Source organism: Lissotriton vulgaris, chromosome 2_1, assembly GCF_964263255.1.
Source record: "Lissotriton vulgaris chromosome 2_1, aLisVul1.2, whole genome shotgun sequence".
NCBI lineage: Eukaryota > Metazoa > Chordata > Amphibia > Caudata > Salamandridae > Lissotriton > Lissotriton vulgaris.
This window is the reverse complement of record NC_141687.1, coordinates 222,381,628-222,394,394: the sequence shown is the minus strand read 5'-3', so window position 1 is coordinate 222,394,394 and position 12,767 is coordinate 222,381,628. Positions and strand designations below refer to the sequence as shown.

The window sequence follows — 12,767 nt, the reverse complement described above, 5'->3', positions numbered from 1 at the left end:
TCTTTCACAGATATTTTATCTTCTTTGGCAGACTGTTTCGATGGCCAGTTTCTGTAGTGGCTCTGCGTTCTGTCGCAGAAGTGTTTACAGAAGAAACTGACGTCAGCGTGTCAGTGGTGACTTATATGGACTCCGTTTACGTCATGCCTGGATATGACGTCAGTACGGAGTCACACCGCACCCTTCACTGACGCGCCGAGGTATTGCTGGGAAAGTTTATGGATTCAGTCTTGCACCTGGGAAGAATTCACAAGGTAAGGAATCTGTGGCTAGACAATGTCTCTATCAGATACTGCGTTACCGAAGCTAAGTAACTTATCCTTCACCAAGCCTCCCTTTTGTTCAATAGTACATACAAGAGCACCTACAAATTCCGGGAGCTGGGGCAACTTTGGCCGAAATGAATGAATTTTACTTGGCTCTTCATGCCATGTTTGGGTCTCCACCTTTCCCTGGCGCTTTCAGGTCCCAAGGAGGTGATGAGTTCCTTGACTGCACCCACACCGGCAGGTTCTCCCTCCGCGGCAGTTAGGTCCTTGGGCACATCAGCGCCAGTGCATAGCCTTCGGGTCTCGACCTTTGGTGCCGATCAACTCTGCCGCGGCATTTCTTACTCCCCTGAGGATTGTTGTGGCGTCGCTGGTCGGCTTCGAGCCAGACTCTGTGCACGTCCGTGCTGCTACTCCTGGGGCGGCGCTGTATGACACCCTCCCAACCGCGTACTCTGACGTCTGTGTGACGCCGCTTTGGAGTTGGTCAGCATCGGCCCAGATCCTCTTCTTCCTTGTTCCAAGAGTCCCTTGGTCGACGAGACTGCATCAGATGTTTTCCTTCCATGTCCTGGACGTCCAATACCCTCAGATCCACAACTGATTTGGCTGAAGCCAGCGGGCTAGATTCCTCCCCTGCTTCTGGTCTTCTGTCTCATCCGGACCTGGCCACAGAAGCCAGCTTTTCCCTCGCAGGCATTTTGCATTGAGTGGCTGTAGTGTTGGATGTGTCCCTCCTCTCTGTGTCCAAGTTCACATTGGGGTTTGTAGGAGGCTGGCTTAGCATATGGTTCACACTTATTTACGTGAAGCACCCTGCACTAATCCAGGTGGCCCTTTTGTCGATTGTAGTGGTCTTAGAAAGCTCTCCAAGTGGTAGCTGTGGAGATCAGCCTTCAGGCTTATCTCCAGAAGGAGTGTTAAGCACCTTGTTTTACCAGAACTAATCCTTTAGTGTAGGTTAAACAGAAAAAAACACACAGTGTAGTTATATAAATAAGTATATTCATTATACACACTCACTAAAAACTGGTATATCTCCTACCCGGAGATATCAACATGATACACACAATATTTCCAATGTAAAACATGTAAGTAAGCACAAATACACAGTGGTCTCCTGGGGAGACCAAACCATATACTAAAGAAGTGGAATGTGAACTGCGCCCACAGTCAGGACATGGACCAGAAGACTCAGAAGAGCTAGGGACACAAGGAACCACCCATGGTAAGTACCCAGGAACCCCACGGAGGCTGTGTGCAGAATGGAAACGTAGCTGCGTACTCAATGCAAGTCAATGGGAAAGTCGCAGTTGCAGTTTTTAAGAAGGTCCCTCCCAGTGGACCCTGAAGAAACCTCGTGGAAGAAAGAAGGTTGGAGAGTCACCCCACCTGTAGATACCCCAGGAACCAGAATACCTACACCAGGGAAGCTGGATGTTTAGGTGTGAAGTGATGTCGGAAACCACCAAAGATCACAATGGAGGACTTAAGAAAAGATGCTGCTGGCAAAGAAGATGAAAAAGTCCTGTGGAATCCAAGGAGGGATTCTTGAAGAGGAGTTCCTGCAAGCAGAGGGTACAGAGTCTATGCCACTCTGAAGTGACCAGGAGGCTCGGAAGACCAATGGCCACCGATGACGTAAGAGTCAGGAGTGATGATGGTGACCTTGTCGCTGCAGCTGTGAGGTCCAGGCGACACTGGAAGACCAGGAGCCGTTCACAAGCTGTCCAGTGTCAGCAGTCCAGAACCAGGAGGTCGGTGCCTGGCGGTAGCACTAACAAGCCTTGGCAGCAGTAACAGATGTGGTAAATGAAAAAGGTGCAATGTTGGGACCAGCAAAGTCTAGGGACTCACCAATTGCAGAAGAGTCCGAGCAGGACACGACAAGCAGGGGAGCCCACTGAAGCCAAAGAAGACCCAGCTTGGGTTCAGGTTACCTGTTCTTCAGTGTTTTTTAAGAAGAGACTTCCACTTGATAGTGGTGCCCTCGTGGTCCTTCCTTACAGTGGGCTGGCTTTTTGATTGCTTGTGGCTTTTGTTCCTTTGGTTCCTCTTTTGTTTTCACCATTTACTGCTATAGCTTCTTACCCTGTGCTGGTATGAGTTATATTCCCCCTTGTGTTCTGGGAATATTCTTTCCGTGGAGGGTTTTCGTCCGCAGAGGTTTCTTCTTGATTTCCTTTTATACAGCTTTGAAGGGCCCCCATCCCCTTTTCTCAGATGGCTTGTTTCGCCCCTGTGAGATTGAAACTGTGTCTTGGCAGATGCCTTTTGCACTGATCATTTTCTATTCCTTTTGGTGAATTAGTGTCAGGAATTCTCTTCTTTATGGTGTTGCCTTTCGGTGCATGTGTCATTCTCATTCCTTTTGCCCTATGGTCCATTCTTAGGTGTGTCCAAAATCCCTTCTTTGATTGGAAGTTTTCTTTCCTTCTTGTGTTTATTCCTATTGGTTTCATGGGTGGGTTTTACATTATTTGCCCACTTTTGAGAACTAGTTTTGTAGCTGGTCTGCATTGTTAAACCTTCTCAAGGTTTCTCTCCTTCTTTTGCTTCTTTTTTGTTGCATTTCTGCCCTGTGGTTCAATACCCCCTTCCGCCCTTTAAAATGAAGGTGTATCCTATTCTCTGCAAACGTCTCCTTATTTCTTATATTAGGTGTATTCCTTCTCTTCGAGGACACGGGCTTTGTGGTTTTCTTTTACCACTCTCCTCTTGTGGATTGGGGCTTCTTCTAGCCCTTTGCATATCTGTATTGTCTACGGTTCTGTGTTTAGTGTTTGTATGTATTCCGGATATACATGGAACTCTATCTATGCCACTTGCATTTGTTTTTCTATTGGTATTTCTGTAGTTATGCACATTTTGGTAGATGTGTGTCTCAGTTATCGCCTTCTGTTCCTATACAGTTGCATGGTAGATGTATCCTTCGAGATTGCACTACTATTGACACTCTGCTTATGCTGTAGTCTTATGTCTACCTCTTCAAGGGTTTTTATGTTAGGTGAACCACTCTGTTCACTCTATTGGTCTGTGTTTTCTGAGGAGATTATAGCTTGCTGTCCTGTTTCTTGCTGTCCTTGCCGATTGTTCCTAGCCTTCATGCTTTTGCAGCATGGGTTGGGGAGCTCCCCTTTGGGTTCCTCAAGACGTCTTGTCTCCTATTTTGTCACTTTTTGCTGGCATTTTAAGTGCTTCAGTTGTTTTGCTCTAAAGTGTGTTCTATGCGGTGGTATGCTTATCCACATGTGGGGGGAACACTCCATCCCCTTGATGTGATGGTCTCTTTTTCTTCTCCGAAAATTCTGTTCTTTCTGATTTACTTTCTGTGTTGCTGATCTCCTTTACTGATCAGCTTTCTATTATACCTTTAGTTCTTATTTTTTTGGTCCTCCCTTGATGATCCGGAAATTAAAGCCCCATCCCTTTTTACCCTGGGTAACCTATTCCTAAGTTTACTTCATCTGTTAGTGTCCTGCTTTCTCTTCAGATTGGCTGACGTTTGTACTTTTCCTTTTTCCCTGGGTTCCTTGTTCTTACCTCCAGGAGATTATTTTCTTTCCCTGTGGTCTAGCCACAGTTTCCGTAACATGCCCTGGACTATTGTTGTTAGTTCATACATATGGCGGGTCTCTTGTTACTTGTGCACTATGTCATAGTATATAAAACAGAGGCACTACATTGTTAGTGGCATGATACATTGAAAACAATCATTAGCAAGGGATATTTGAGAGCCACAGTTGAATAGTGGCAACTAGTTTGTGAACACACACAACTAACGAGCAAACCTGAGGATTTGAGCACTCGTTCCCCTTCAAGGTAACTTTTGCAGTAACATTTATGCTTTCATACATGGTAATAAGTATTTTGCATGTGCCTTGTAGCTCTCAAGTAGTGAGGAAAATAGGAAACCAGTTGAATGGATTTAAGCTTCAGTAGTGGAGAAGTGTGGCTCAATGATTAGAGCGGCAGACCCTGATGCAGAGGTCTAGCCCGGGACCAGCGTTCAATTCCCCGCCTCGGCGGGTCTTGGGCTCAAAATTCCACGGACCTGATAATTCTTGCCTCGGTGCCTATTTCAATCATGGAGTCCCACTCTGCAACTCTGGGCAATAGCTTGCTTAATCTCCACAACGGCCCCCACAACGCTAAGGATGCCTGGCCTCCACTTGGGGGTGTCCAGGAGTGGACGCTTCACAGGGAAAGCCAGGATGGGTTCCACAGCGGTATTCGTACAAGCGCCTTGAGACCCTTGCGGGTGAGTAGTGCGCTATACAAGTATCAATTTACATTACATTTACATTTACTATTTGTAGTAAAATGAAGTTTGTTCTACGCTTTCTAAGATGACTCTTCAAGTAAATCACAGTGACTAGATGAATAGATTTTTCAAAGAAATAGGACTAAAAAGCTGAAATTTAAAAGCTGACAATTTAATGTGAGAGAATGAAAGTCGCACATTTTGTTTTTAATTACAGATGACGCTGTGGACGATGTGGTGCTAGGAATAGATCAAGAAAAAAATAAATCTATGAAGAATCATCAGTCAACTCAGAGGAACGAAGGTAATTACCATCTTAACATCACCCAGAAGAAATTATATAAGAGTTGAACTCACCAGATTCATCTTTTACAAGAAACCCCTGAATATACTTACTCCTAACATGCGAGTTATACATGGAGACATAGCTGCCAAGGTTTCAGATTGCTATGTGTGACATTTAGATAATTTCAGTTTACTTTTGAGTGACATTTTAACAACTATGAGTGACACTACTTATTTGTGGCATTTTGGTGGTTTCTGCGTGTATATAAGTGGCATTCTACTGTCAAACGAGTGACACTTTCTCACAAGTAAATCAAAACAGTAACTAGTATTTGTGTTCGTTACTGTAAATTTGCAATTATTATGCAAGGTAAAACCCCAGCTTCTGTAGTTAACCACTGAAAGCCTGTCAAGGCCAGACAAATGTTTAGCCTAGCAATATGAAAAACTCCAAACCACATGCTTTTTTGATTCATTTTGGTAACTTTGTGCTGCATGATTATGCTTGCCTCACCAACTCAAATCACTATAAGTGGTGCCTTCTTTGTGCACAGCTACAGTACCTTGTCCAGAGGATAAGGTTGGTTATTTGATTTTAGAATTAAATCTATTTTTATTGGCAGAACACATGACAAGAAAATACAGTGCGTCGTTGCCTACAACCCACTGAGCCGGCGACCTCATGAGCAAAGGACAGGATACGGAGCTTATGATTCATGAGCCAACTAAACAGGTCATTAACACAGCATGTCACCTACAACCCATCGTGGGCCAGCCACGTTCAACATCGTTGAGCAAGAAATACTCTTATCACTATATGAAGGGAACAAAAGAAAGTTCTATAGCACCACTCGAACACATATGACAGTGCTACAAGGGTACACCGTGGCTCATTTGAAGTGCGTAAGTCTGCTTTTAACAAATCAAAAAAAAGAAGGGAAGAGAACAAACCAAATATTCTACATATAAAACCCAGGCCCAGGCCCTCCCCCTCCCCGACCCCTCCACTCTCTCAGTGAGCCCCAGCAAGCTCAGACATACACATATGGTCCGAAATGGAGGTTGCTAGTCTCCCGGTTAGTAAGCGAATCCGTTAGGGGTCGCACACCTTAGCCCCCCATCCTGACTCTCAGAGATCGGCTTTAGAAGCCGTAAATAGGCAGGGCATTCAAAGCCAAAGTGATTTGCTTGCCTTTGACTTAGAGCAAGCGAAGGTCAAAGCTTTGGGGAGTCCCAAGACAGTGTAGGCGGGGAATCTAGGGATAGTAGTGTCAAAGGCCCTGTCAATTTCGTCAAGGATTTTGTCCCAATATCTTGTAAGCTTTGGGCAATTCCACAGCAAATGAAGGAGGGTATCCGGACTCCCGCAGCCACGCCAGCAGAGGCTGTTGCTCTAAGAGCTCCATTTAGTTAATCGAGCCGGGGTATAATACCAGTAGGATACAATTTTAAACGCAGTCTCTGTGTGACCCATGGAGTGTGCAAAATGGTGTGATCTATAAAAAATATCCTCCCACTCTTTGTCTGAAAGGTTGTGACCTATTTCTGCCTCACACCGACTCTGTTCCGCAGAACGAGCCTCTTTAACTACTTGTGCGAGGAAGGTGTATAATTTGGAGATGAGCTTGCGGTCATACTTTTTCAGAAAAAAGCCACTTCTCAAATGGCAGCATCGGTCTGCTGATCCGGGGACGCACAAGGGGGCTAGATGTCCAATGCAACAATTGCGTGTGAAGAAAAAGGTCCGACCCCGCAAAGACATAGTCCTCCCAGAGCTCCTTAAAGGGAATATGGCCCCGCAGGTGGTATAGCTGTCCCAGATGCTTGCACCCTCCACCAAAGGCACGCCTACGCCTTTGTCCATTCAGGGGGGTGTAATCGGGGTTAGAGAAAATTGAAGACATGGGAGAGGGGAAAGTGGTAAGGTTTGCTCGTTTAATCACCCTGTCCCAGGCTAGCAAAGTGGAGCGGATGAATGGCTAGGAATAGAGTCCCTAGGAGCGTGCCAACCTAGGCAGCCAGACCTCTCTCCAGAAATTCCGGCCAGCCACTGTCTGATCCATGAATACACAGTGCTTCTCCGTCATGGGACGATTCCATTCTACAAGATAAGGCAGCAGTGTGGCCTAGAAATAGCGAGTGAGGTTGGGCAAAGCCAAACCGCCTTCTTTCTTAGGGCGATGTAGCAAAGGTTTCTGCAGTCTGGGTGAGATCGGTCCCCAAATAATGCGTTCAATCTCCGTTTGCATGTCTGAGAGCGCATTCGGCGGGGGCAGTAGGGGAAGGGTCTGGAAGAGGTACAGGCCCCGGGGTAAGACATTAATTTTTATTGCGGCCAGTCTACCGAGCCATGACAGGGGTAGACGCCACCATTGGGCAAGATCTTTCCGGACTCGTGAAAGTAGAATAGTACAGTTCACTTCTGCAGTCTTATCCAGACTATTGTGCAGGACCAACCCCAATTATGTAATGCCCCCTGTTACCCAATCAAAGTCGAATTGGCCCTTAAAGCATCCATGGTGGTGTGCTTCGCAGTGAGGTTCAGCACTTGCGATTTCTGTTTTTATTTTAAACCCAGAGACCTGACTAAAGGCTATCAGATCGACCACGATGGCTGGCATAGAAGTTAAGGGATGTGCCAACAAGAAAATGACATCGCCAGCGTAGAGGCTAATTAAATGGCCATCAGCCCCAACTGGGACAGCGGGGAGAGAGGACAGCCTCGTCTGGTGCCCCTCTCCACCGCAAAGTCTCCAGAGAGTACGCCATTGACCCTGACCTGCGCAGTAGGGGCACTATAAATGCTTGCCACCCGCCTGCGAAACTTAGGCCCAATGCCAAAGAGCTCCAGTGTGGTAAACAAATACGGCCAGTGCACCCGGTCAAAGGCCTTCTTGCGTCAACTGCCAGCAGAAGAGCCTCCTCCTTTGAACTGTGCACCTATCAATTAGGTGGCAAATCCTTTTGGTGTTGTCCCCACACTGCCTACTCGGAATAAAGCCCGACTGATCCGGATCGACCAAGCTGAGCATGAGAGGGTTTAGTCTATGGGCCAGGATGCTCGAGGATAACTTTGCGTTTATATTTAGCAGGGAAATCAGTCGATATGAGCTGCAGAACACCGGGTCTTTCCCTGGTTTGGGGATGACTGATATCGTCGCCTGGAGCATAGAAGTCGGGAGGGTGCCTGTGTCCTTAAATGAGTTAAATAGTCGGGTAAGCAATAGTGCCATATCCACGCAGTAAGTCTTATAGAAAAGGGCACTAAACCTATCCAGACCAAGTGCTTCCATGAGCTTTAATCAGGCAATGGCGGAGACCACCTCTTTAATCCGAATGGGGCCTCCAACCAGTCTGCCTCGGAAGCTGGAATAGGGGTAAACGCCTCGCCGTGTAGGTACTCAAGCGATTCCACAAGGGCGGGGGACTCAGCGGATTAGAGGTTCGCATAGAAGGCCTGAAAGGCTGCAGCAATATCAGAATCATCCGTTAACTCTGACCCTTGGTCCTCCCGAACAGCTTTCACCGGCTGGGCCAGCTGCTGACTGTGGAGGCAATGCGCTAGCTTGCAACCGCCCCTGTTAAAGCCTACGTAATATTTATGTTTCAGCCGTAGCACTGCGTATTCAGCTCTGTCAAGGTCCAAACATTTCAGCTGGAGCCTCTTCTTTTCCAACTGGAGATATATTCGGGGAACACCGGTGCATTTGTGAATGGCCTCGAGATCCTTAACCCGGTCCTCGAGATCTCGACGTTGTCCCGCCTGGTTTTATTATCATAGGCAGCTTTAGCGAGGAGAGCCCCCCTTGCAACTAACTTAAGTGCCTCACAAACGGAGGCCAAGGGCGTGGTGCCATCATCGTTGAGTGCTAAATAGTCAGCCAGTGTACGTCGGAGACCCTCCACCACTTGCGGGGACCGCAGGAGTTTGTCTTGTAGGCGCCAATGTGTTGGGGACAATTGCACAGGCAAGAGGCGCAGTGTTACGGTGACATGAGCATGGTGTGATAGGGAGCAGGCCTCTATGGGAGAGGCCTGGGTACAGGCCCATGCTGCCTGGAAAACAAGGAAGTGGTTAAGGCGGGCGTATGTCTTCTGGGCAGCAGAACAGAAGGAGTAATCCCTTTCGACAGGGTGTAAGCAGCTCCATGCATCTCGAATTCCGCAATCATTAAGCCACACTCTCCCATTCCCCGATATGGCTCCTACGCCTCCTGTTCTTGGGCAAGAGTGATCCTCCCTTGCGTCCATAACCAGATTCAAATCCCCCCCCCCACCACCACCACCACCACCACCAGAAAGTCATGTGTATGCTGCACCTCGGCCATGGCATTCAGCAGGAATTTCTCTTGGTGTTCATTTGGGGAGTAGAGTGAAGCTATTGTGATATTGGTGGACCCTATGCGTAATCACAGCGCAAGGAGCCTCTGAAGTATTTGGAAAGCAGAATGGCCACCCCCCCCCTTCTTATTTTTCCCAGAAGACCAAAACTGCATGGGAAAACCTCTATGTTGCATGCGGTGTGTATCGCTGTGGAGGAGGTGAGTTTCTTGGAATAGGCACACTTCCCCTTGTGTATTTTTAAGCAAGGAGAGCACAGCTTTTCTTTTAGTAGGGTTGTTAAGGCCTTTGACATTAAAACTAGACTGCCATCAGTGGAAGAAAAGCCACCTGACACTATGGCTAAGGCATTGTGACCAGTAATCGGGGGGCGGAACCCATAGGGGGCTGGGTGTGCATGTGCAGGCGAGCGAGCCCTGACAAAGGGACCCTGGATAAAAAGCTCACTGGAGAGAGGACCCCCCCACCCCCCCACCCTAGAACAAAAAAAACAAACCCCATAACAGCAAAACAACACAAAGTCCATCTTGGAAGCTGGGCAGTTATCAAAGGGGACTGCCAAAGGAATGAGGGAAATCTCCAGAAGGAAACAAAGCAACCTCTCCGCTCTCGCCAGACCCACAGAAGATGCTATAGCCCCCAAAGGCACATGACCCTCAACGATTAGCAGCCAAAGATCCCCCTTCTGCGCCTGTCAAAGTCCAGAGAACAGCAGGCCGTTCTTTAATAATGCTGGCTGGGTCAGGGCGAAGGCTATCCAGATTTCGGCCGCCCGGGAGACCGTGTGGCCCTCTCTGCGGTATCTGGATTAGAAGGTAGGTCATCCAGGGACAACTGCAACACCTTACAGGCTTCAAACAGGGAAGGGACCTGGTGCAACTTCTCGTTGAGACGTACGATGAGGCGAAGGGGGTGGCCCCAAGCATAAGAAACATTTTGCGTGCGAAGATGGTTAGTAAGGGGGCGGAAGTCCCTTCTCTTCTGGAGAGTGCTAATCCCCATGTCCTGGAAGAGCTGTGGGGTATGGTCCCTGAAGTGGAGAGGTTGACTGGCGCGGGCCGCTTCGTGGAACTCCTCATTCACCATATAGTTGTGGACACATATCAGGATGTCAGGAGGGCGGTTCAGCTGACAAGGCAGACCAACTCGTGGCAGCGTTCTATCTTAACTGAGGACTCCGCTGGGGTGTCCAAGACTATGCAGATGAGGTCCTGCACATAACCTACAAGGTCTTCCCCTTCTGCTCCCGTTGGGACCGCCCGCATGCGAATATTGTTCCTCTGTGACTTATTCTCTAGGTACTCTGAGTGTGCTTGGAGATCCAGCTGCTGATCCCTTAGTCGCAGGACTTCTTGTTGGAGCACTGCGAGCTCGTCATCCCTCGCAGTTGCGAAGTCCTCCAGGGTGGCAACTCGCTCTCCCACTGTATCCACATCTCTCCGGTCCTCTCGGAGATCCACCTGCAGGTCTGTCTTGATGGCCAAAGTATCCTACCTTTGAGAGGCAAACAGGGACTCCAAAAACTCCCTAGTGACTGTGCTGTCAGGGCCCACCCCTGCAGGCATCGTGCCAGAGCCCGAGGCGTCCCTCGTCGCCTTCAGTATGAGGTCCCCCACAGATCTGTCTTTTTTGTCGTAGCCATCGTGGGGCGAGCGAACAGGCCCAACCAGGCGACGTGTAGGGCCTCTAGAGAGGGGAGACGCTAGCGCTAGGTGGTCGTTGATGAAGTGGGTGAGCCCACCGCCCCCCAGAAGGATTGCTGCCGTGCCTTAGTGCTGCGAAGGCCGCGCCTCGCCCTCGCTGCTGGTAGGGTCTGTAGTGTTGGGGCGTGCGAGGTAGCGGTCTAGCCTACCCGCGCTGACGTGTGACGTCAGGCGCTGGATTATATAAATAAAGAGGCGGGGCTACAATACGGCAGTCGGGAGCCACGTGTAAAACTAAACGCCGGCTCCTGTTATCATTAGCGCTGGGGGCCGCCAGAAATAGCGCGAGCTCTGTACAACGCTACACTGGCGCCAAGGGTCCTTTGAAGCCCACCATGCTGTGTGCCCACCCCCCCTGCTGCTCTGATGGTGTTTTCTGCTGGGGCAACAGTTTTTAGGCCCAAAGTAGTCCACAAAGGCCTTGCCAGGAAAGTGATACTGAGGTGAGGCATGTGGTGCAATCACTGGACCATAGCAGCCCTGCCCCTAGCCCAATGGTGGGCATGAACTGCGCAGGACTCTGTAACCCCACACCACGAGGCAGCCCTGTGCCCGAATGCACATCAAATTGCCTGAGTACTGGGCTAGGCGTCTAACAGGTGTCCACCGCTAAGGGGAAGACGGAAGACAGGCCACGCAAGGGAAGGCCGACATCAACCAGGCCGTTACCATCACACATAAGTGGGGAGCGTCAAACGGCCTGCGCAGCGCCCTGAGCACGCGCCAAGTTGGCATAAATTCCCGCCCTTGAACTATTCATCGTCGATGGAGCTCCGTCGTCCCTTGCCCCGCGCTAGAGGGATTGGACCGATCGCCTCCAGATTTACTTCGAGGGGGCAGGAATATCCCGGGAAAGGCGCAGAGCCCAACTGCTCCACCTAGGGGGCAAGGATATTCACCCCATCTACAAGACAATAGTAGAAGCAACGCCGAAAACATATCACACACTCCTCACTGCCTTGAACGCTCACTTTGAGCCAATGTCGAGTAAAGACCACGAGTGGTTCATCTTCCGCCAAGCAAAGCAGGAAGCCGAGGAGTCATTAGACACATTCCATGGCAGGTTGAAGGAGTTGGCCAGCACGTGTGGATGCCGGGACGAACAAGAGGAAATCCGAGGACAGATTATCCAGGGCTGCTTTTCATCTAAACTCCGAGTCACCATCCTCCAAGAAGATGGCAAGCCCCTCGCGGACATACTCACACTAGGCCGCTCCAAAGAACTGTCGCAGGCGAGAGCCTCCCACATGGAAGCAGCCCTACACCGACCCATCAAGACAGAACAAGTCAACACGGCGGAGAAGGTGAACGTGGTAAGACCCAAAGCGAGACAAAGCGGAGGGAAGAGGCAGCCAGACAAGAAGGAGTGTGGATATTGCGGAGGCCAGCCCCACCGCATGCAAGACAGTCCGGCGAAAGGAAAGAAATGCAGCGCATGTGGGTGGATGAACCACTTTGCAGCAGTATGCAGGTCCACAAGAGTCAAGAAGGAGGCCGCACACGCCGTTCAGGAAGAACGGGACAGTGAAGACATGGACGATGACACAGAAGATTACCCAGTCCACTACGTGTTCGCTATCGACGGCCACAAAGGAAGAAACGCCGCCTCCCGAAGTGCCGCATCAAGATTCACCAACAGGAGGTGAGAGCTAAATTGATACGGGTGCATCCATTGAGCTGATGGCTGCTAATGTGTATAACCAACTGCGCGCAAGACCTCCCCTACGCGAGGCAAGAATCAGAGTATTCGCGTATGGCCAGAAGACACCCATTCCCCGGATAGGGTGTTTCAAAACAGAACTGCAACACCAAGAATCGAAGATACCCACCACTATATATGTCATGAAAGATGGCAGCGGCATGCTATTAAGATGACAGTCAGCCGAAGATTTGAAGCTCATATCG

The 12,767-nt window shown here is 49.3% G+C and overlaps 1 protein-coding gene across 1 annotated transcript in view; it reads left to right on the top strand.

The window, feature by feature from the left end:
• LOC147729881 (uncharacterized) overlaps nucleotides 1-12,767 on the top strand; it is a 166,950-nt gene that overhangs the window by 108,649 nt on the left and 45,534 nt on the right. Inside the window, exon 4 of the mRNA XM_086954794.1 lies at nucleotides 4,751-4,837. Within this exon, the coding sequence (XP_086810920.1) occupies nucleotides 4,751-4,837 (87 nt within the window). The remainder of the gene's footprint in view (nucleotides 1-4,750; nucleotides 4,838-12,767) is intronic.